Source organism: Serinus canaria, chromosome 1A, assembly GCF_022539315.1.
Source record: "Serinus canaria isolate serCan28SL12 chromosome 1A, serCan2020, whole genome shotgun sequence".
NCBI lineage: Eukaryota > Metazoa > Chordata > Aves > Passeriformes > Fringillidae > Serinus > Serinus canaria.
This window is the reverse complement of record NC_066314.1, coordinates 54990585-55013374: the sequence shown is the minus strand read 5'-3', so window position 1 is coordinate 55013374 and position 22790 is coordinate 54990585. Positions and strand designations below refer to the sequence as shown.

At 41.7% G+C, this 22790-nt stretch overlaps 1 protein-coding gene across 4 annotated transcripts in view; it reads left to right on the top strand.

The window, feature by feature from the left end:
• Window positions 1-21806, top strand: part of PARVG (parvin gamma) — a 32418-nt gene extending 10612 nt beyond the window's left edge. For 3 of the 4 annotated variants that reach the window (XM_050969694.1, XM_030238229.2, XM_050969693.1), the window contains 8 exons: window positions 644-699; window positions 1580-1602; window positions 3595-3656; window positions 3758-3826; window positions 4669-4770; window positions 8255-8327; window positions 10288-18366; window positions 21395-21806. In XM_050969694.1, coding sequence (XP_050825651.1) covers window positions 644-699; window positions 1580-1602; window positions 3595-3656; window positions 3758-3826; window positions 4669-4770; window positions 8255-8327; window positions 10288-10367 — 465 coding nt within the window. In that variant the 3' untranslated portion in view covers window positions 10368-18366; window positions 21395-21806. The remainder of the gene's footprint in view (window positions 1-643; window positions 700-1579; window positions 1603-3594; window positions 3657-3757; window positions 3827-4668; window positions 4771-8254; window positions 8328-10287; window positions 18367-21394) is intronic. The other variant, XM_030238228.2, reaches the window with a different exon arrangement.
• The last annotated feature ends 984 nt before the right edge of the window (window positions 21807-22790 follow it).

Genomic DNA, 22790 nt, shown 5'->3' with positions numbered 1-22790 from the left:
GAATGGTCGAAACTGAAAGCAGATGTTGATCTCTGTAAAGGAAAAATTCTGCTGTTACTGTCTCTAAACATTTTAAAAAAGAAGATTGTATTCATAAATCATGAAGATTTTTAATGCTGAACATTTTTTTCTTTAGGTGATGGGAGTTTTTACTCCCCTTCATTAGGACATTTTGGTATTTTTCACTACAAGCAGATATCTACATATTTTTTTCCTCTATTTTGTGTCTTAAAGTAAATTCTGAGACTGTAGAAGAATATTTATTTATTATATTTTTATTTAATTTATTTATTTTAATATTATATTTTATTTATTTTATAACATGTATTTAATTTATTTATTTACAATTTGTAATTGCAAAAATTAGCACCGCCAGTGTATGTACACACAGAATATTTTTCACTGCATGAAAGTGAAGAGCAGCAAACACCAAGGACTTCCTCTGAAGGGGAAGTAAGAGGTTTCCTGTTTGAAGACAGCAGAAGGAAGCAGAAATCTCTTGAAGCACCTGTACTAATTGAACTGGAGTTATTGAATAAATGCCCTTTGATAAACATTTAAGGCAGCAAACAGGTCATGAAAGCCTGTTTATGGAATATTTTTTGTGTGATAAATCCAACATTGTTTACTGTCCTTTCAACAGACCACTTCCAGAGGATTAAAGACATCCAAAGCGGTGGAATATATCACAGAAAACAAGTAAGAGGGGATATATCTGTTTTTTACACTGTCAATCAGAAAAGAAATATTGTGGGTGTGTTCCCCCTTACAAAAAGTAGCTGGGATCATGATGATGAGAAAGGTGTAAGCGCAGGTACGTATATGCATGTGAGTTGTTCATATGATTTCTTCTCTTTTTTTTTTATTCCCCTCTTTCCACTTGGCATTATTGTGCAATACCTTTATTTATTCTACATATAAAATAATATGCATGATTATTCCTTAAACTTAGCATTTGTTATTGCCGTGGAATTTCATAGCAAATATAGTAATAAAATTTTAGTACTGTAAATTTACCTGTGCCAGACAAAACTGGAAATTTTCTAAAGCCACAAAGGTTTAAATCTACTTTATATTTGCTGCTGTTTTGTTTATAAATAAATAGAAAGGAGGCAGTTCTTTTCCTATTTTATTGTGGAAGAAATGTTTTAATTTGCTGAGTGTGTGAGGTACTGCCATTATTAAAGCAATTGAGTCAGATCCCATTTGTATATCAAAAAAACCATGTGCATCATTCTAAAAACTGGAAACAGATTTTCCTACTATCGTTTTTTATATGCCAAAATATCTTCAAGCTCTAATATCATGAGCAGCTTATTGGAAGAGGATATTGAGGATTGTGCTTGTAAAATAAATGCTCATAGGTGTGTGGGCCAGTTAAAATCTCATATGCTTCCAAGACCCTACACAGATACACAATCTACTTTAAAATGTCTGTTGGAAAGTCACTCTGACATAAAGGTAATGCCACTTTGAACTTTATCTCCTGCTTTATAGGATAGCAGATAAGCAAAGCTTATGAATAAGATCAGCTCTACTGAATCATTTTTCTAATTCTTGCTTTTTATTGCACTTCCAGAGAGAATATAGAAGCGCAGTCAAGTAAGTGCTGGCATTGCCAAGTTCAGTGTTTCATTATGTGCTTTTATACACCATGTCTTGATCCATTTTTAACCCATGATAAAATCAGTGTGCTCCCACTAAAGTTAATGGAGATTCATGGATTTTTTCCTGGTGTTTTTCTCCAAATGTCTTCTGTTACTGCCTGTTCATACCAACAGGCAGTAAATGGGTGGGCTACAGGCAACAGATGGGAGGGGAGACAGGGCATGAAGGTGGGTTGATGACCCAAAAAAGAAACCTGGCTGGAGGCAAAATGCCCACTTGGATTTGTGAATGGACCATGTTCACTATTGGAACAATTTATAAAGGCTTTAGAACTGTGTTTCTCATTGTTACCGGTTTTTGTACTTTCCTTCCCACAGTTTGCAAATGAGATTTTGAAATCCATGGCAGCTCAGTCAAACATCCCCAGAACTTTTACCCTTAGGGCTTTTGAGGACTGGGAAACACTTGAGGTGAAAAATATCCCCTTGGGCAAAGCCTGCAGAAGGTCTGGGCACTGCTCTGGCTTCAGTGTGAGCTGCTCTTCCCTGCTGCAAATGAGCACACTGCACCCCTAGACAACCAAGGCAACCATTTGAATTCTCTGCTGCGTCCTTTATTTTGGCATTTTCATCCTTTGCAGAGGTGCAAGCGATATAATTCAATATCAATTTATCACTTATTCCACTGAGTGTTCCATAGTGTGGGCTGAAATAGTGAAAAAAACTCCAACTCTCACCCCCTGCCCCAAACAAAAAAAACCAACAAAAAAAACCAAAAACAAAACAAAAAAAAAAAAACAAAAACAAAAACAAAACCAAAAACCCAAAAAGAAAAAAAAAGAGAAAATAAAATTAGAAAAAAAAAAAAAAAAAGAAGAAAAAAACCCAAACACATAATTAGGTGTTTCTTGTAGTGGGCTGATTATGCTGGGAAGAGAAATCTGCAATTCACTCTTCAAGATGCTCTCTCTCTATTTTTGACACAGCTTTCTTAGCAAAGAGAGAAATCCCAAAGTGTGGCTCCAGAAGAGGGCTCTCTCTCATTTGTTTGATGGATTCACCTATTCCCTGACATTGCTCCCGCAGCAACCCATAGAACAGAGAAACCCGAGGAATCCTTTTCACAAAGGAGGCTTCTCTGTCACTGTCTTTTGGGAGGAATTTCCCTTAAGCAAAGCTGCCTCTGCTTTTCTGTGCTGTAGAATCTGGTTCTCCATTTAATTGAGCTGCCAGAGTGCCTCTCCTTGCTTGGGGTGTTTCAAATATTTTGCTCATGCTTGAACCAGAGCTGGGTTGTGTCTGGGTGAGGAGATGGATCCTGCTTTTGCTGCACCTGGGCAGAAAGGGGAGGTGAGGGTGGGACTTGGATGGATCTCATTTCCTTGGAAGTTTTAGACTGCTGCTAGTTCTCTGGCACAGCTCTGCTGGCACCAGCTCCTCTCCCACTTTAAACTGGGAGGCAGAACTGGCCATTTTTGAGGTCTCTGAGTTTTCAGAGGAAGGGCAGAGTCTTCGTATCTTGCTTGTGGTTTTTTGAAGGAAGGAGGATTGGTATTTTTCTGCAAACTTGGTGTAACTGACACTTCTGTCTGAGGAGAGCAGTAAAACACACAGCTCTTCTGCTCCCTGCATTTTATCCCAGAAGTTCAGGGTAAAAAAAAAAAAAAACCTAAGTGAAAAGAAATAAACCATAGTATTGTGAAACTCAGCCAGTGTTTAGACTGGTGGCAGCACAAACTGAGAACCTCTGCAGGTGAAAATTACAGAGTGAATGAAGTAAATTGTTTTCTCTGATGTGGTCAGGCTGAAGGGAAGCCTGTCATCCTGTCCTCTGATAAATATAAAAGCAGCATCTTTCTCTGCCTCCCTGTTACTCTTTTCCTCCTTGTATTGTAAGTTGTGATTATCTTTCTCCTTCTGTAGCCACATTAAAGCTCTGATCTCTCAGCTATTAAAAATAAAACCAATTAATGTTGTTTTGATACAGAAGATGATGCCTTTGATGAATTATTTAGCTGTGCTCCAGATAAACTGGATGCTACAAAAAAGGTAATTAATTTTTTTAGTAGACATCGAAATCTGCTAGGCTGAGCTTAAATACTAGAAAAGTTATTTTTTCCTTTCCCCCTTTCTTCCCTTTTTTTCTTTAGGCACTTTTGCAATTTGTTGACCAGCATGTTGGAAAATTAGGATTAAAAGTGAAAAACATCAAATCTCAGGTAGTGTGCTCCAAGTTGCATGGTACCCATGTTTTGTCAGCTTTTTGGGTGTTTCCTCTCACCATTAGGAATCCTCCTTTTTATACAGTATATTTTAAATTTGGCAACATAATGATTTCCAGGGTTAGGTTATGATATCAAGCTTTGGTCTCTGAAGTTTCTGAAGCTAATAATTAATGCAAAAATACAGCCTTTGTATTGAATGCTGCCCTTTGTAATGCTACAGGGAGTAATTTTCAGAGTCTGCCCAGCTCCTAAGGGTGCTCTCTTTGTCGGGATGGAAATAAAGGTCTCCTGAACATTAAAATGGAAATCAAGTCGATTGCTGTATTTAGTGATTGTTGATGTTGCATTTGCTTCATGGTATGAAGGCCTTATTTTCATCACATTTCAAAGTCTCATCCTCTGACTGTAGAGCTTCTTTAGAATACGAAATTGCAAGAGAATTTGGGCTGAGCACCTTGGGCTCTGGTGAATGGGGTGCTTTTCTGAATTTTTCCAGTGGGCAACTGTAAGAAAAGAAGGTTTTCAAGTGTTTTATCATACATAACTAGGCACAATTTTCTATTATTTATAGTTATGCATTTGTGCTCTTCTGAAGTGTTTTCCTATCTGGAATAGTTTATTTTAATAGCTGTCTTTTTACAAGGTTGTATTTTTACAAATATGAATTTGGGAGCCTTACCTAACTAAATATGAAGTTCACTGTGGAAGGGCATGATGGAGCTGGATCATTAGGCTATCTGTTTGCCTGAGTAACATTTAAATTCTTTCATTGCTAGAATGGCATTTACTGGAATAGCTTACTAAAGCCAAATAATATTCAGGTAATTCTCATTTAGTTTTCAGATGGGGTTATCTTACTTCTCCTAATTGGACAACTAGAGGGTTACTTTCTGAATTTAAGGAATTTCTTCCTGACTCCAGCCAGCACCATGGAAATGGTAGGTTGTTCTGCAATTATTTAGATCTTGAGCCATAAAACAGTGTGTTCTGCCTCTTGCTTGCACTGCTGCTGCTGTGTGTGAAGTCCCATGCCCACAGTGTTTGCAGGAGGGGGGTTTGGGGTAGTGCCATCACAGGCACTCAGTGCTGTCAAAATATCTCAGAATAGGTCAGTGTCCTCCTCAAAATTAGCTTCTCATGGGAGAAGCTAATTACTTGCACTTATTTGGCATTGGCCATGCTTCTGCAGCCTTCTGGTGAAATCCAGGGCTCTGTGTGCTGGGAAATGGGTGCATTCTCTTCTATCAGTCTGTCCTGCAAACAGGATTTGAAGAGGATGACACATCTTGCATAGCAGAACTGGATCCCTGTGAGTTCCTTTATGCTGCCCTAAAAATATACGTTAATCAAGACATGGACAGAACATTTTGAAGGCCCCTTCTGTGTCTGGGTAGCTCTTGGGAGATTACCTCCTCCAAGGCTGGGGGCTGTAATATACTCAGCCAGACTTGCTTGGCACCTTTTTCCACCTCTACAAGGCAGATTTCATCTGTGCTTTAAAAGTAAAAACTGTCACCAGCCAGAAAGAAGTGTGTGCTGGGCTGGCTCCTCCACAGGTCTGGAATGCTGATATATTTTGAGATATTTGAGGTATTTTCAGATTGTCTCTGGTGTGGGTAGGCTTTTATTCATTTGGGTCTCTGAGTAGCTCTGAAAATCTTGAAACTGCAGCTATTTTCCCTGCTTTGTGCTCAAATCTCTGGAAGTGAAATGTGTCAGATCTTTTTTGCTTGAGAGCTGCCAGAGAAGAAAATCTCTCCTCTGGCATGGTTTGCATTATGGCTTCCCCATGCAGATGAAGCTTTCATCTTTTTCCCAACCTTGGCACAGTTAATGCCCCTGGACAATATTTATTTGTAACAAAAATTCTCATAGGTCCTATATTAACAAATAAATATTCCCATGGAGCCTTTAATCAGAAAGTTTAAAAGCACAATTGTTTGACACCTAGGTTCAAATGTTGAAATTTTATTGCTGTCATTTGGTAACTATATAAAGTGTGGGGTTTTTTGTTTGGTTGGTTTTTTAATCCTAGAAAAGGGAAAATATATTTTGAAGTGTCTAATCAGACATAATCAAAACATTTCCTTAGAATTGTTTTTCTTCCCTTTCTCTTCCACTCAGTTTTCAAAATTGTTTGGTCTGTTCACATTGAGTTGGACAGAAATTTTTAACATTTTCATTAGCTTTATTCTGAGGAAGCCACTGAATATTTTTTTATTTAAAAATTCATAAATAACCATTTTCCTTTTAGTTCAGCCCTATTCTAGCCTCACAGATGTCTTTCTGGAAATGAGATAGCCCTGGTACAAGTCTGGTACAAATCAAAGCTCAGACTTCCTAGTTCTTACCCTGCCTGTCACTGGGATCAGAGAAGCATACAATGGGGTTGGGTACTGCCTCAGTACAATTATTTACATAGAATGTACTACATTTACAAAATGTAGTAATTTCATTTTAGAAAAGTTACTCCTAAGGACTGGACTTGCTGTTGAACAGCTTGCCAAAATGGTATTTCCAATTTGTTTCTCCTCTGATACTCATTACAGAATGAAAAGTGAGATGACAACTAAAAATATCGATCAGCCATAGTTCAGCTGTCATTTGTACGCAAAACATGTCTTTCAATTCCCCTGTGCTTTCTAACTCCCTGTTATTTTAGACATTAATTGGTGCAGTAAAGTATAAAGATGTAGCCTCTGCTGGGATTTAAAAGATCTCAATTGTTGTTGGAATGGTGACAACCACATGCACTGCTGGGATCAGTGTGGTGCATTTACCTTACAGTTCCTTCTAAAACAATTTCATGACAGGAATTTAGGAGGTGGTCAATTTTGAGGTGCAAGAAGCTAACACTGCATGTGGACAGGCTGGCTGCAGGTTTTTTGGGGGTCTTTATTGTTAAAAATGGCATTTACAAGGAACTGTAAAGAAGTGCAGCTCTGAGTGCTCATGAGTATAGAAAGGTGTGTTTTCTGTGAGAAAGAATATGATCACAAAATAGTTCAGGCTGAAACTAGAGGTGATAGCTGTGCAGTCATGAGATGAAGATGATGATGATGATGGGCTTGTGTGCTTGTCAAAACTGTGTGAATTTGGTTCTTTTGCCAAAACAGGCCCAGAGCTGAAACACCCCAGATGTCCTGGCTGCTAGGAAATTCTAGAAAACTTCTGTAAATTCTAGAAAACTTCCAGCTCTTTTGAGTCAGAAAGCACAGCTGGAAAAAACACCTTATTTTCAAGACTTCCCTTTCTTGGATAATTATTGATATGTCTGTCTGAAGATGCTTTTTGAAATGCACATGTTGCCATTCCTTGAAAATCCCTATGCATTACAGGGAGGGAAATGTGCCCTTTCTTCCTGTGCTGGTTCACTAAGGAAACATTTGATTTATTCATCCCAATCAGCAAATTATGTAGAACTGCATGGTCTTAAGCTCTCCTGTCTGCTGACTATCAGAGGAAGGAAACAAACCTGAATCCAAACAGGCAGCCTCAGTTACTTGTAAACCAGAGAACCAGGTGAAACATAAATCTGTTGCTTCACTTCAGAGCACAGGGGTTTTACCTGGCTTATGCATGGGGGACTCCTGTGCTTATTGTCACAACATAACAGGGAACAGGAGCTTCCCAAAGGATAAATTGCCCAGTAGCTCAGGGATGGCAGGAAGAGACAATCTGAAATTCATTCAGGTCTTATTACTCCTTTAGAGGAATAGAATTTGTTAATTACCAGCCAAGTAAACAACTACCCTTAAGCTGTTAGAAGGTGATATTACTTAAAAAAAATCGATTATAACTACTGCTTATGTGTGTGATGCTGCTTTTATGTGGGGAAGGGAGAGAAAAAGCAGTGAGGAAAAATGAGAAAAAACCCCTCAGCCTTCATTCATAGACGTGCGCTTAATTTCTGATGAGTGTTATTAAGGATGTCATCACTACTATTAATGGGAATAGACATTTTAGAAGTACAGCACAAACCTGTAGCTAACAATCATACCTGATCTTTGCAATTCTGAAGGGAATATAAAGAACTTTTCCCTTTTCATTTGTTCCAAGTGTGGTAAGCATATAAGCATTGTTAAAAATACCCAGAAATATACTTTATGCATCCATTAGATCCAGTTAGGAATCTAGCCTGTTTTCCCCATTAACACAAGTCTTTCACATGCAAGGTCTATTTTTAAATAAATGGATTCTTCTGCCCACCTCATGGGATATGTTTTGCTGGAGATGGATTTTACATCTAATTTTATATGATAATTGGTAAAAAATTCTGAAGAGCACTTCATCAAAACTAAGGAGAGGAATACGAGTACATATTTATGAATCAGTATCTTCAGCTACTAGAGAAATACTTTTTAAAACCTTTTGTTGGTTAGAAAATATTGTCAGCTATATTAATATCTCTGTCTCCAACAGCTCCACAATGTTAACCTGGCACTGGAATTGCTAGCAGAGGGAGGCCTTCTGAATTTTTCTGTGAACTCTGAAGGTGAGTCATGATACGCAAACTTACCTGGAATAGAACTGCTAACATCCCAGCTTAGCAAAAGTTTGGGTAATTGCAGGAAGCAGGTTCTGAAAATGACACTGGCACATTTCATTATATGGCTGCCCTACAGCTCCTCATGCAGAATGAACTGTAGAGGTATAAGACCTTTGTTTAAAAAAATCATTATTTCTATACTAAAAAATTCAGGTTGTTATAAGTTCAGTAACTTTATACTAAACCTAAACTGTTTAGTAATTCAGTATTTGTTAAAATTTAAAACAGCTCCTAGGGAAATTACAGCAGCTGAGCTGGAGGCGAAGCTATTTTCCTGTCTCATACAAACTTTCAATGCATTAAAAGCAAGCTCGTTTCTGTGGGAAGATACCTTGAAGAATTTCTCTGGAAAATCAGAGACACTGATCACTCTATTCAAACTCAGAAGAGTGGTGGGTCAGTCTCCTGAATATGAAAGTTACAGTTATTTAGTAGCTGTTATGCTTGGTTCAGACTTGGGAGCTGAATATTGATCTCCTTCATTCTAGTGAATGCTTCCATCACTGAATCAATGTACATGCATACTCCTCTTTTTTTCTCCACCACAAAAACAAACAAACAAGCTCACTTTGGATGAGTCCAGCTTTCCAATTAAAATACTCCACAGAAAAATTTGGTGACAGCTCTTGATGGAAGGAAGGATGGTTAATTAAAGGGTGGTGCTACGGTTGCTGTCTGACCTCTTCCAGGGCACATAATCGCTGCGTTCCCTCTACAAGCTTGTTGCTGAAAAAGGAAGTCAAATCTTTATTAAAAATAACAAATATTATTCCAGTTCTAGCTCCCTGTTAGTTATTTGTGAGTGGGTGCATATGTTGGGTACATAACACATGGTATCATGGAGAGGGAAAGAGAGGATTTAGTACTTCCTTTGTTTTTCCTTTTGTTCTCTCTTCCCACTACTGCTTTGGTGATGTCAGCAGTTTGCATGCTGGGCATTCACAAATTGTGAGCTTTTTGCTGTGCTGCACAGAGCTAGGAGCCTGGAAAGCTAAAGAGCTTTTATTTATGTTAACATTAACAGAGTAATTTGTGTGGGCTCAGGTCTCCATGCTGAGATCCACCTTTTGTGTGAAAAGAAATAAATCTTTTTCTTCCTCCCCTATGGCTGTTCTGCACTGCCTCAAACACAGATCTGATCAGTATAAGAGATACTGGTGCCAGCATCCTCAAGTTCTTTATCTTCACTGGGGAAATCCTCAACTAGTGAGTGAATTTAATATTATTTAGGAGTCACTGCTAGAGCTACAGTATTTAGACTCTTCAAGGATCTAATTTTACCAGTATTTCTTAGTCTTTCTCCCAGTGATTTACGGTACCATAAGAAGAACAGAAACCCCTTTGAATCCATTACCAACTTCCACTGAGAATTTTAAATAAAAGAGCAGTTTATATAGCCAGGAGGAAAAAAGCTGAAAACAAAATGAAAAAAAAACCCCAAATAACAGAAACAAAACAAAACCAAAAATCCAGTAAAAATCAACGCATCAAATGGCAGCAAAACATGATGGAAATATTACAACAAAAAAATAAAGTGTCAATAAAAATGTGTACAACAACAACAACAAAAAAAAAGATTCCTGACAGAGAATAATCATAAAACACTCAAGATATACCCTATTAAATTAACTACTTTGCTCTTTGCTAGTGAATTTCTTACTCTGCATTATTTGCCTTTATTTGTCTTCCAGCAGCACAAGTCCCTTTTCTTCATGTTATTTTAATAAATTATTAGTTGCTACCTCTGTAGTTCCTATTTTGCTTCCTGTTGCAATTCAATTGTCCAAGTTCACATTATAATTGGGAAATGTGGGAGACAGTCTTTGGCAGGTGCAGTCTCATCCTGTTCCAGGGATTGCTAATACTTCCCATCTGGTTTTGTTGTCTCTGATTTGTGTATCCACAGATATTGTGAATGGAGATATGAAGGCTATAATGCGAGTTTTGTATTGCTTATATTCCAAATACAGAACCGAAGAAGAATGAAGAAAAAGGCCAATACCTTGAGTTGCCTTTTTTTGTTTGTTTGTTTGTTTGTTTTGGGGGGGGGGAGGGTTTGGTTTTGTTTTGTCCCTTGCAGACCATGGTATGGATTTTGGATTCCCAGCTCTGTTTGCCGCTGCTTCTGGGCATGCACTGGTGTTTGACACTTGCTGTGTTAACACTGTATAGCAAATATGTTGTTCATGCTAGGTTTCACATACACAGCCTAAGCAACTGTAAATGTGTTTCCACAGCTGGTGTAATTCTAGGGCTGTAGCTCTTGTTCCAGATCCTGCCTTCTGTATTCTCTAAAGCCCCCCAATGCTGCAAAGAAATTAAATGTATGTTTATTCTGGGCCTTGTATTCTTTGCTCCTGAAGGTGACTTTGAAAGTTGTTGTATCCTCCCCATTTTTCTGATTTGGAAGTCATTTGGAAAACTAGAGATGAGAAAGACCCACCAGAGTGGGAGGGCTGAGACACACCTGAAGTTCAAAATCTGCTTTAGAGAGGTGGCCAGTGGTGTCAGACAAGAGGATATGAATTGGGTGCCAAATGAAGAGATAGCAAAAATGAAATGTGAACTTACCAAGTGTTTTATAAATGTTTCAATGCTCATTTGCTTGAATATGGAAAAGGCACTCAGCACAATTTGCTGGTGTGAAACTGTGTAGGAACAGGGAGTTTTCCTGCACAGCTGCAGAAGGATGCCCTTATTTCCTTGCTAAGCCAGTGCCAAACCATGTCCAGCTCCAGTTGTAGCCCTGATACCAACTCTGGCTAGTAGGGATGCCAATCTCTGTCCAGCATGTTGTGAGAGGGAGTCACACATCTGCACTTTGTCTGCTGTAGGAGGTGGGCAGATGCTGGCTGAGCTCTGCAGCTGGTGGAGATAGAGGCCACTATGGGTGGGAGCAGTGAATTCAGCTTCCCAGTGCCTCTGACAGCTGAGTCATCTCAAACTCAACAGGCTCTCCTAGGTGAATTTGCCCAGCCTCTATCCCCCGCTTCCCAGCAGTTTCCTCTGAGTGCATCAAAGGTAGCCACGATTTATTAATGATCACCCTCAGTCTTTCTTGGGGGATTTAAATCAGGACTCCTTTCAAAACCTCCATCTACTCTCTTGACCCTAAATTTATGTCATGTTGCATAAAACTAGAGATATAACTAGAAAAAAAAAGCTTCAGTATTTTTTTTTTACTTCCATCCAAACTGAATAAATTTCCTGTCATGGGTAACTCTGACATTTGATCTCTGATCTGATCCTCCATCTGTGTGTTAATGGGAAACCAGAACTCGCTGGGTGCAAGTGCTGACATTTACAGAGAAGAATTTGTTGTGTCTACCTCTGGATCATGCCGCCAAGGGAAGATCCTTGGATAGCAATGCTGACAAGTCTTTTGAAAACAGTAACACTGCACAGCTGCTGGGGGATGGAGCTGTGCAAACTGCCCTAAGACCAATCCCTTCTGCACCAAGAATTAACTTGGGATGTTTTTACAGTGAAAAATACAATCTTTGGTGCCAATGAGCTACCAAGATCACTTGATCCCCAGCAACTATTCCTTCTGTGTGCTGATCTGGACAATTTAAGTAAAGAATACTTGGTTCTTTCATTTGCAATTCCCCATAGGCACCTTGCTTGATTCCTTAATAGGCTTCCAAGGATCAACTGGGAGACCTGAGAAGCTCATTCTTGCTTCACAGAATTTTGTAACACTGCACATAGAACATGCACTCATTGTAGAATGAATTGCTATTGAACAGATAAACCCAGGATGTGGCTTGTGGAGAGCAGGGGTGAGAGGGCAGGAGGGCCTGGGCAATGATTTGGTAGCAGTCTGGCCTTTTCCTCCTGGGAAGCTCTCCTGAACCTCTTACTCTGTGCTGATGATCAGAATTCAGTTCCAGTGTGTGACTCCAGGCATATGACCTGGGCTAGGAAAAAGCCACAAGTGCTAGGAGGATTAGCTTGTGCTGCCCTGGCTAGATGGTTATTACTGCTCAAGGAAACTGCTGGATTTTAATCCATGTGCTCTGAGTTTTGTGTTCCACTCCTCTGACATAAATAAATTCAGCGCTTTTACTTCCAAGAGGGCAAGTCTAGATCTTGATATTTAATGAAAGAAAGGGTCATCTTCCCTTTCCAACACCAGCTTGCTTAAACCTGTTGTAAACAAGTCATTCTTTTGAAAACATACAGGGGAGAAAAGACAGTTAATATGCTTGAAACAAAAACATGCTGAGACAAAAAATTAATGTTTTAATCTGCTTTTTATGCTGAGAGCAAATTTATAATACACTTGATGTGTCTGACCTCTTTGATTAAGGGTCTGTGTTTGATTCCTAAAACATGCTGTGGAATTTTACTAATCCATCATATAGACACCCACTCCATAAATTGGTGTAGTATACAAATGCGCTATTTACACTTGCGATATAGCCACAGCCTTGGCACCATTTTAATAATAAATATAAAGTGACAGAGCCAAAAAGAATATGCCAACACCTGGTTTAGTGGAAGGTGTCCCTACCCACAGAAGGGGCGTGGGAGCTGGACAATCTTTAAGGTCTCTTCCAAAGTCCTGTAGATGCTTCTGTTGCTTTTCCCGTCCCACAGGCCAGTGATGCAGTGGCTTTGGGTCACAGCAGTAGCTGGGAAGTGGGACAGATCTGAAGGGTTCCCAACTCCTGCTTGCTGCCATCTTTCCATCATCCATTCTTTCTACAATACCCAGACTCATCCATAAAAATACATATTTCTGGAGATGGAGTGGCAGGGCTGTTTGGAGAGAACGGCAGGTGGAAGGGTCACTTTAAGGGAATGTGGATGCACAGAAGTTTTCATTAACAGGATCAAGCTACTCACTGAGATGATTGGTACTGCCTCTAAAGCCTGAGACAGGGAAATGGAGAGCTGTCCCTGCTGTCAAACCTCCTTCTTCTCCTTGGGAACTGGTCCTGTCAGGATCACACTGACATTTTTGTGGCTGCCCTCATCATGTGGCTGCATCCCTGCAGCCAGGCCCTTGCTGCCTTGCAATGGGGCAGGGAAATTCCAGATGGAAAATTCTGGCAGACTTCACCTGCTTGATGGGTGGGAGTGCAAATTCTTAGTGTTTGTCCTTTCCTTCCTTCTCATTTTCCCCCTTCCTTTATTCTTTTCCAATGGCTTCTATTGTGTTGTTTCTTGCAGGGAACCATCCTCACAGTGGCTGCTCTAAGTCTCTTTGGCAATTAGATTTTCAAACCATGAAAGCAGCTCATTCAAATTCTTCTTCTCCATGAGCTCTACATGAGCTGTGTTTGTGTCTGTATGAAGGGACCTTGTTCTTTCTCTTACAGGCTGCTAAAATTTCCCCAAAGAGTAAAAGCCATTGTCAGCTTTCACAAGTGATTTTTTTTCTAGTCAATTAATATTTTAATAAAGACTAGATGAAAGTGTTACTTTGAAGGAAACAAATGAGTGTATATGAGCCCTTCTGCTCACTGTGGAGATGGATGGATTTCCTCTGCCATTCAAAATTTTCTAGGATGGTGAGACTGTGAATAGGATGTAAAGACTGGGGTATGGAGAGATGAGTTTTGAGAGAAGTGATAATGAAATCAGGACAGCAGTACTGCAGACTGGCACATCTCTGCTGTCCCATCTTCTCCATCAACCAACTGTACTTTCTAGAACTTAAAAATGAGGGGAAAAAAACCCAAACACAATGAACCACCTCTGGGTTTTTTGCATTTTGTTTTCAACTAAGTGCATCTGGGTACCTTTGCCATTCACTTCTTCCCTTAGTTTTCTAAGGGAAGAAGTGAATTTTCTTCCATGTCATTCCTTTATTATCAGAGTCCCCAAGTCATTCTGCCCTAGCTACTGGCTAAAATTAAAGTTACTAAGGATTTTTTCCATTGGTGCCCTCTGTCAGCCTGCACATAACTCATTTCACACCCCTCATCAAGGAGCCAATAAAATAATACAGAAGAGCAGCTAAATATTAGGGGAGAATGGAGTAGCTTAGCCATAAACTGATTAGTTTTATCTGTGGAACTGTAACTGGATGCTTAGATGGGAGCTCCCCAAATCTGTTGTCATGAAATGCTGGGGAATTACAGTTGGGGTGCTTCATGCTGTTCCCTGCACTCTACTGCAGGTGCCATTGGGATTTATCTGCTCCAGAGAGCTGCAGCCTGCACCTAGCTTATCCTAGGGCTGCAGGAAGCACACACCCCATGGCAGTGGGGTGCTTCAGCTTCCTTTGAGGAATAAAGCCCAGCTACAGGGTTGTGCTCATGCTGGTAAATGGGAAGTTGAAATATATGATCTGAAATGGCAGTGGTGTAATGAAAATGTGATCTGACCCTAAACACAGCTGAAGAACACAATTGTGTTATAAAATAGGAAAAAGTCTGGATAGTTTGGATAGTTTGGGCCACAACAAGTTATACTGGTGTCATGGTAAGATAAAGACTCCTAGTGGAGTCAGATATTAGTATTTTGTCAGATACACTGACTAAAATTATGGAAGAAATGAATAAACTCAATTTACAGCCTCATTCTAGCATCCAATTTTTCTATGTGTGCTTTCCCCTATATATTTCTGTACTTTGGCATTCTGACACCTTGTCCACCCCAATTTTTCTCCCTTTTGTATCCCCCTTGTGGTGCTGACATAGGTGGTCCTTCAACTCCTTCCCCTCTCCATACTCTGAGCTGCCAGGATGTCATTGGGAAGGTATCTGGTAGAGAAGCTGTATTTAAAATGCAAAAAAGCTGTGTAAAAACTCTGGAAACACCAGCTGGCTGCTGTGTATAAGAATTTAAAATGTTTCTCAGTGGTGCAAGAAGAATTTCTTTATCCTTCCTCCGACATTAAAATATTATCAAAGATAGCAGGTAACATTTTGACTGAGCCAACATGTTAGGGATGCAGAAGTACAGCCAGATCCAGTAACGAGCTAATTTTCCTTTCCCCTTTTACCTTTTGATGCAGGGCAGCTGAGATATGTGTGTAGTTTCCCTGGCTATATTCTCTTTTTTGGCAGGAAAATCCTGAATACGGAGGGTTTGAAATTTTTGGAGTGTTTGAGAACTCAAACAGGTCAGCCTCCTCTGGTGCAGTAGTATCCTGGGGGTTTTTTTGTGGTTGTATAGAGGATTTCTGGATGCCCATGGGTAGGAATTGTGTGTGCAGCAGTGTAGCTTCTGCAGGTGGGGCTGGGGAAAGGGATTTTCCTGGATCTCGACACCAAGCCAAGAGGGCAAGAGCTGTTGATAGAATTTCTTGTAGGGGATCCCCACTGTGGAAATATTGACTCTGGCTCACTGCTTAGTTTAGAACCATGTGAAAAATGTACTCTGGACTTTATGCAGAGCAGATGGTCCAACAGGCTTTACTGGTTAGAGTGTGTCAAATAACAGATTGTCTAGAAAAGTTTTCTTGTTTTTGGCAGACAATTCAGCTCATAATGTGTTACTGAAGTTCACTGTGCATCTCTGCAGAAGTGGGCAGCTAACACATTTTGTGTCATCTGCTATACCAAAAGTTTTTTAAATAATTAAAAAAAAAAGCAAAGTAGAAGTTGTGTCCCTACTTGTTCTCTTGAGTGGAGGTGGGAAAAGGCAGCTCCAGTGTGTGAGTAGAAAATGAAATCCAGAAAATTGATTTATATTCCAAAGCCACAATCTCCTTCCAGCTGGTACAACTTTTTTTTTTTCATTCTCTTTTAATATGCCCTTTGAAATAATTCCTCCCTTTATTTTAGAATCAGGAAAACATAGAAGTCTCAGGCTTTATTGCAAAAAACCAAAAATAGATTCTGCAAACTTTTAACATCTACACAGAGTAGGCTATTAAGTAGTAGTAGTAGTATTAAGTAGTAGTAGTACCAGCTATCACCAGATTCAAGAAACCCAAGTAGTGTTTAATGAGAACTGAGCACACACAAACATGAATATTAAAGCACTGATAAAGCTTGATCATATTAAGGATGATAATCTTGTGAAAGGTTCCTTGGAAGAACTGGATTCTTCAGGTCCCTTTAGGTAAAAGTCATATATTTTTCTCTTCTTTGAAGCAGTTTATTGAAAACATTGTAGTGTAATCCAGGCAAAAACACCCCATTGAGCTGTCTCACCTGGACTGGTCTGTCATGTTCAGCAGGCAGGGCAAAGGTTTACTCCCAAGTGATTTTCCATGGTAATGCTCTTTTAGCTTTATCTGATGTGTGACAGTGAGAAACTACTGTCCAGTTACCTCCTTGCTATTTAGCTGAGCTGAAACATTGAGCACCCCAAAGACCTTGCCTGAGACAGTGTTTACAGGTGATGCCTGAGGAGCATGAAGTCCTGCAGACTGTGCTTGTATGTGATCCCAAGGGATGGCCAGGTCTTTAAAATGGCCTTTTTCTCTAATAAATATTGTATCTGTAGCTGTGAACCACTGTCCATGTTTTATGTGTCAGTGCCTCATTGCACATCTTGCAGGTGAAATCCCTTTGCCAAGGTATCTTCTGTGAATCCATGTGTGCCCAGCTCAGGCTGGGAGTCAGTAAGATCAGTAAGTTCTTCAGTGTGAGCCCTAAAATCCAGTCTTTTCCCTTCTGCAGACCATTACTCCAGTGATGCCTTGTCCAAATCGGTGGCCAGCATGGCCAGCAGTGTGTCAGGCGCTGTGACTGGTCTGTAGGTGGAGGGTGGGACTTTTACTGACAAGGATGAGGGTGGGGGTACTGCCCTCACTCTCCACAATTCCTGCACATTTTTCCAGACTCAGACGACAGCAGACTCCTTTTGCACTAATCCAGACCTACTGACAGACCACGCTGTTGCCAGCTGGCATGGTTTCATTTGACTTTATTATTAATCAGGGTTTGTCAGTTTTCTATTGCTCAGCTTGTCTCCTTCTCAGCAGTAGAGCTGCCAGAGCCCCCAGTGGGGTGAGGGGACTATCATTTTCTGTATCTCTTTTCCACAGTCATTTGCTATCTCCTGGGGAGAGCAAAAATTGCCCAGAGCCTCCAGCTCCATGGGTAAGGGGATGTGGCAGTATCTCTGAGGACGTGACCTGTGAGGAGGGGCAGCAAATTCACAGAATTCACAGAAGTCACAGAATTTACAGAATTAAAAAAATCACTAGGTTGGAAGAAACCTTCATCGAGTCCAACCCATGCCCTAACACCTCAAGTAAACCATGGCACCAAGTGCCACATCCAGTCTTTTTTAAACTCATCCAGGAATGGTGACTCCACCACCCTGGGCAGATGATTCCAGTACTTTATCACTCTTATTGTAAAAAACTTTTTCCTAATATCCAACCGATATTTCCTTTGGCACAGCCTAAGACTGTGTCCTCTGGTTCTGTCAGTTGCTGCCTGGAAAAAGAGACCAACCTCCACCTGACTACACCCACCTTTCAGGTAGAGAGTACACCTCTCAGCTGTAGAGATTGATAAGGTCACCCCTGAGTCTCCTTTTCTCCAGGCTAAACAACCCCAGCTCCCTCAGCCACTCCTCACAGGGCTTGTGTTCCCAGCCCCTCACCAGCCTCGTTGCCTCCTCTGAATGCACTCAAGGGTCTCAATGTCCTTCTTAAATTGAGGAGCCAGAACTGGACACAGTACTCAAGGTGTGGCCTCACCAGTACAGGTGAGGGCTGAGTACAGGGGAAGAATGACCTCCCTGTTCCTGCTGGCCACAGTATTCCTCATACAGGCCAAGATACTGTTGGCCTTCTTGGCCACTAGGGCACACTGCTGGCTCGTGTTCAGCTGGCTGTCGACCCCATGACAGTTGTGAGTCATGGCAGGGCAAGGAAGTGGGTTTGATTTTTACCTGGAGAAGGAGAGCAATCAGGCACAGGTAGCCTGAAGGAGGAAGAAACTTGGCTGGTACTGGGGGGATAGCTGGAGGGTACACAGGTAAGGTTTATATTTTCTTAACAGCCTCACAGTTCTCCTTGTCTTACCTTCCAAGAAGATGCTGACAGCAGAAAGACAGAGGAACACAGGTGAGAAAACACAATCCTGATGGATGGTTGGGAACCTTCCGGTCTGTGTCCCTTAGAGGAAAGGGTTCAGTGACCAGCAGGCTGAGCATGGTGTGCTTTAATGCCCGTTCTGAGGTCCCAGCTTGTGCTGCTTCTGATGATGCAGAGCCTGAGACAGATGGCCTGAGTCTTTGCTGGAGCCCAGCTGCATGTAAGCTGTCACATAAATGCTCAGGAGAATACCCATTGGGGAAATGCTGGCGGGCAGACAGTACTTCCAAAGAGATTTTTTAATGGCTCAGTAATCAAGTATATCAAAATCCATCAGCAAACAACCTCACTGAGCATGCTGAAAAATGCTCTCTGACTTGTCACTGCCTTGTTCTTGTGAGGTTATTCCTACAAGGCTGGGTATGTAATGCTGCCAGCACTGGTGGTAATACATGGGTGGAAGTGACCACACAGCTCTGAGGGCAGAAGAATAAAGGTCTCTCAGAGGTGACTGTGTGCGAGGAGATGTGGAATGTGTGCCAGGCAGGTAGTGCCTTCCCTCCTACCTCCTCTACCCAGAGGAGGCATTGATGCTGTCCAAAAATGGTGTTTTCTCTGGCCCGTGGGTGTTCTTTTTTGAAAACTCCCACCACTGACTTAGCTGTGAATTCAGTGGGAGTTAAACCAGATTAGAAAATGTTGGAAAATCCTTTTCAAAATACATAGTCTGCTGACATGGGGATGTTGCATGGCCACCTTCCAGGGCCGCTCCTAGACCAAGCAGGATTGTCACAGAGTGCTTGTGAAAGTGACAGACTCCACCCATGGGACACAAATGGAAGGCAGGGTGGGAGGAGTGTGGGCACCTGGGTGCTGACCCTGTTATGGGGAGAACCATGGACACATGTCTGGGAGGTGATCCCACCTCCTCCTCATCACAACTTTCCTCTGGAACAAAATCTATCACAAACTTGGTGGCTCCACAAAATCCGTTTGTTGCTGGCTTAGAGTCAGTGCAATCAAGAAAGCCTCCTTTGCAATCCTAGTAGCAGCATGAACTGCTCACTCTGGTTTTGCTCATAAACTATTTTGGATTAGCTGCAGGTAATTATGCTGACTGTTCAGTGGCAGCCTCTCTGCATACTTAGTCATATTTGCATGTAGCAAAGTGTATTGGACCTTATTACTTTCCAATATCTCTGATTTCCTCTCATCCAAGCACTGAAGCAAATCCAGCATGAGGGGTTTAAGAATTAATTGCCTATTGGGGAGTTAAAGCAAGTTTATGGAAATCCTGCTTTGTATCTTTGGAGAAATGGCTGTGGATAACCAGTAGATTCCAAGCAAGAGGTTTGGTTTTTAACTGATTGGTAATCAGGCATGGCAAAATCCATTAACAAATAGCCTGAATTAGTGTACTGGAAAATTAACTAATAGCTGGAGGTATGCTCTTCTCTGAAGTTATTCTTTCTGTGATATGACAGCTCTAGTAATTCAATTGCTGTGAATTTAATTTCATATTTATATTTCTGTGAGGATGTGATTTAATGTTTGTTTTAGTTTGCTGCCTTCTAATGAAGATTATTTATTTAAAAAAATAAAAGGAGGGTGCTTTGCAAACTAGATTGATCTCATAGCAAGGAAAGTCAGGGTGAGGTGCTCCTCATGCCATATGCTGGAAGCAGGGCAGGGGTGGCCAAGGGTGGTCTCCCACTACCTATCCATGGCAAGTGTAGGCACTGCTCCTGCAGAGGGAAAAGGACTCTGGGAGATGCTGCTGCATAACCTATTTTTCAGGTTTTTTTAGGCCCTGTTACTTTTCATTTTACAATGCTGTTTCTCAGCTTTCTGTAGTTTCTGACTGCATATGGAGCGTGTATGTACATACTCATCTGCCTCCCTGCATAAGAAAATCTGTATAAAATTCCCTTTTGAGGTGCCCAAATGAACATAATTACTAAATGGTGAATAATCCAGTAAATGAGACATTTCAGCAGATTGAAAATCTGAACAAACGCATGCTGAATTAAAGAACTTTCCATGAGGGAGGGGGCTTTGCCAGAAAGACTATAGTTAGATGCAAATTTGCATTTCTCTATGATTACAAATCAAGGCAGAGATATCCTTCGATTTGCAAAGGGAAAGAAACAAGCACTGATGCAAACCAGCACCTTTAACTGAGCTGCTCTGTGCTAGAACCTTGGAGGATGGCTCTGCTTGGGTAGAATCTCCTGCCTGGCTGTGATGGAGCGGCTGTGCACTGGGACATGAGACCACCTTATGTGTGGCTGCAGCTCTCTTCACAGAGAAGAGTAGGCACAACTTTCCCAGGCAAAATCCTGGGGAAGGCTGTGAGAAAACTCAAAGAAAGAAGAAAAACAATGTTCTTATCTGTATTGGCTGCTCCTGTTGCTAGGCACTTATGGAATGTGTTATGGAGATTGTTTACCAAAAGGTAGTTTCTTAACTGGACTCTGGTGATGGCGTTTTGATTTCATTTGACCAATTGGAGCCATGTGTGTATCAGACTGTCGGGAAAGGGCATTGCGTTTTTCCTTTCAGTAGAGTAGTACTATAGTATTGGTGTATTATGTAGTGTAATATAGTATAGCTTAATAAAGCATTTGTTCAGCCTTCTGCAATCATGGAGTCAAGGCTTGTCATTCCCTGCTCAGGGGGCTCCCTGCAACAATACTTATGAAGGGTTTTTTTTTTAAGGTACAATGGTCACATTTACAGCATTTTCCCCAGATTCCAGTGTCTGCAGTATATTCCTGATAATTACCATGGGAAGAGCCATTGTGATAGTGGTACTTTGTATTCCCTTGGGGAAAAAACAGCCAAAAATCAGCCTTTGAAGCAGTGACCGAGTTGTATTTTTTAATTCTTCAATGATTTCCTTAAGTAGATGTCCTGATTGCCAAGCAAATTGTATTCCATTTACCATCTGCATGGCAGTTGTCTTCAGTTAAGTGGGCAGTTTTCCTTATCTCTTCCACAACCCCTCCTCCCTCCAGGGAGACATCTGCTGATAACAGGCTATTGAATGTCACTGCAGGACTGATGAGAACTATACAATCCCATAGCGAGAGGCTCCGCCCAGAGGAAAGAGCCAAGCATTCTACCCAGATATAATCTTGAGATTCTGGAACATCAGCACGGCTTTCTCCACTGGATTTCCCAGAGAAAAGCTGCCCCTTGCACTAGATCTTCAAAGGAAGACTACACATTTCTACGGGATCCCTGCTCCAGCAGAACCACACCTGATACTTCAGGAGGACTGCAGCCACAATTCCAATTGGACTGCTACCAATGCCCTGACCAAAACGGTGTCAGGTTGTGTTCTAGCTCTGTCAGTGTTGTTTTACTTTACTGCATTTGTTGTATTGCATTCTTATATGTTTTATTTGCATTAAGTTGTACTTTGGTTTGACCCAGATTCACCCCATTATAACGGTTCTGCCCCTGCAGCCTCCTCTCTCTTTTTTAAAGTCAATATACCTACCTTCACTCCCGGTTCCACAAATGTGGCTGCATACTGCCATAAAACCCTCACCAGTGACCTGTCCTTCACTCGACAGACCATCCCCTCTGTCTAGAAATTTATACCAATATTCTGGCACTGCAGCAAACAACAAGGCCCGGTTGCTCCAAGCCCCGCCCAGCCTGGCCTGCAACACTGCCCGGGATGGGGCAGGCACAGCTGCTGTGGGCAGCAGCGTGGGCCAGGGCCTCAGCAGCCTGAGAGGCAAGAATGTCTTGCGCATCTCCAGCCCAAGCCTGCCCACCGCTGTCGGTGGGAAGCCACTGGGCCTGGTGCTGTCCCTGCAGGCCCTTGTCCACACCACAGCCCCTCCCAGGTCTCCGCTGGGCCTGGTGCAGGGACTGAAAGGTCACAGGAAGGTGCCCCCAGAGAAGGCCTTGGAGAGCACTTGGGGCCAAGGAGGGCCGCCATGAGGGCAGCAAGCAGGGCCTGGTGTTGCCGTCGGGACGGGAGGCCACAGGGCAGGCACTGAGGCCCTGCCAGCTGGAGCTGGGAGCTCTGGAGTGCGGCGGGCAGGGAGCCCTGGGGGGATCCGTGCAGCGGCCAGGACACGGGCTTCTAGATGTGTTAGAAAGCAGAGAAGAGCCGGAGAGTGTGCACTGAAGGAGCAGGGCGTCTCCCTGTGTGGAAAAAAACTTCACGACGCCAGAGGTTACGTGCAGGAAAGACACAGAGGAGTCCTGTAATGTTATTGGAATAAAGGGAGAGGCCAAGGGACATTTCCCATGGAGTGTCTCGATTTGTTGAGACCCAGGACAAGGGCGCAGCCTCCTTTTTATATCCTAATTCCCAGGTCCATCACCCTCTTTCTTCTTCCACTGCCTGAGGTACTAGGAATGTACAAGGCTTGCTGAATTGCCTACTGTATGGAACCCCTCTGTCCCTTTGACTGCAAAGGCCGGAATGGGAC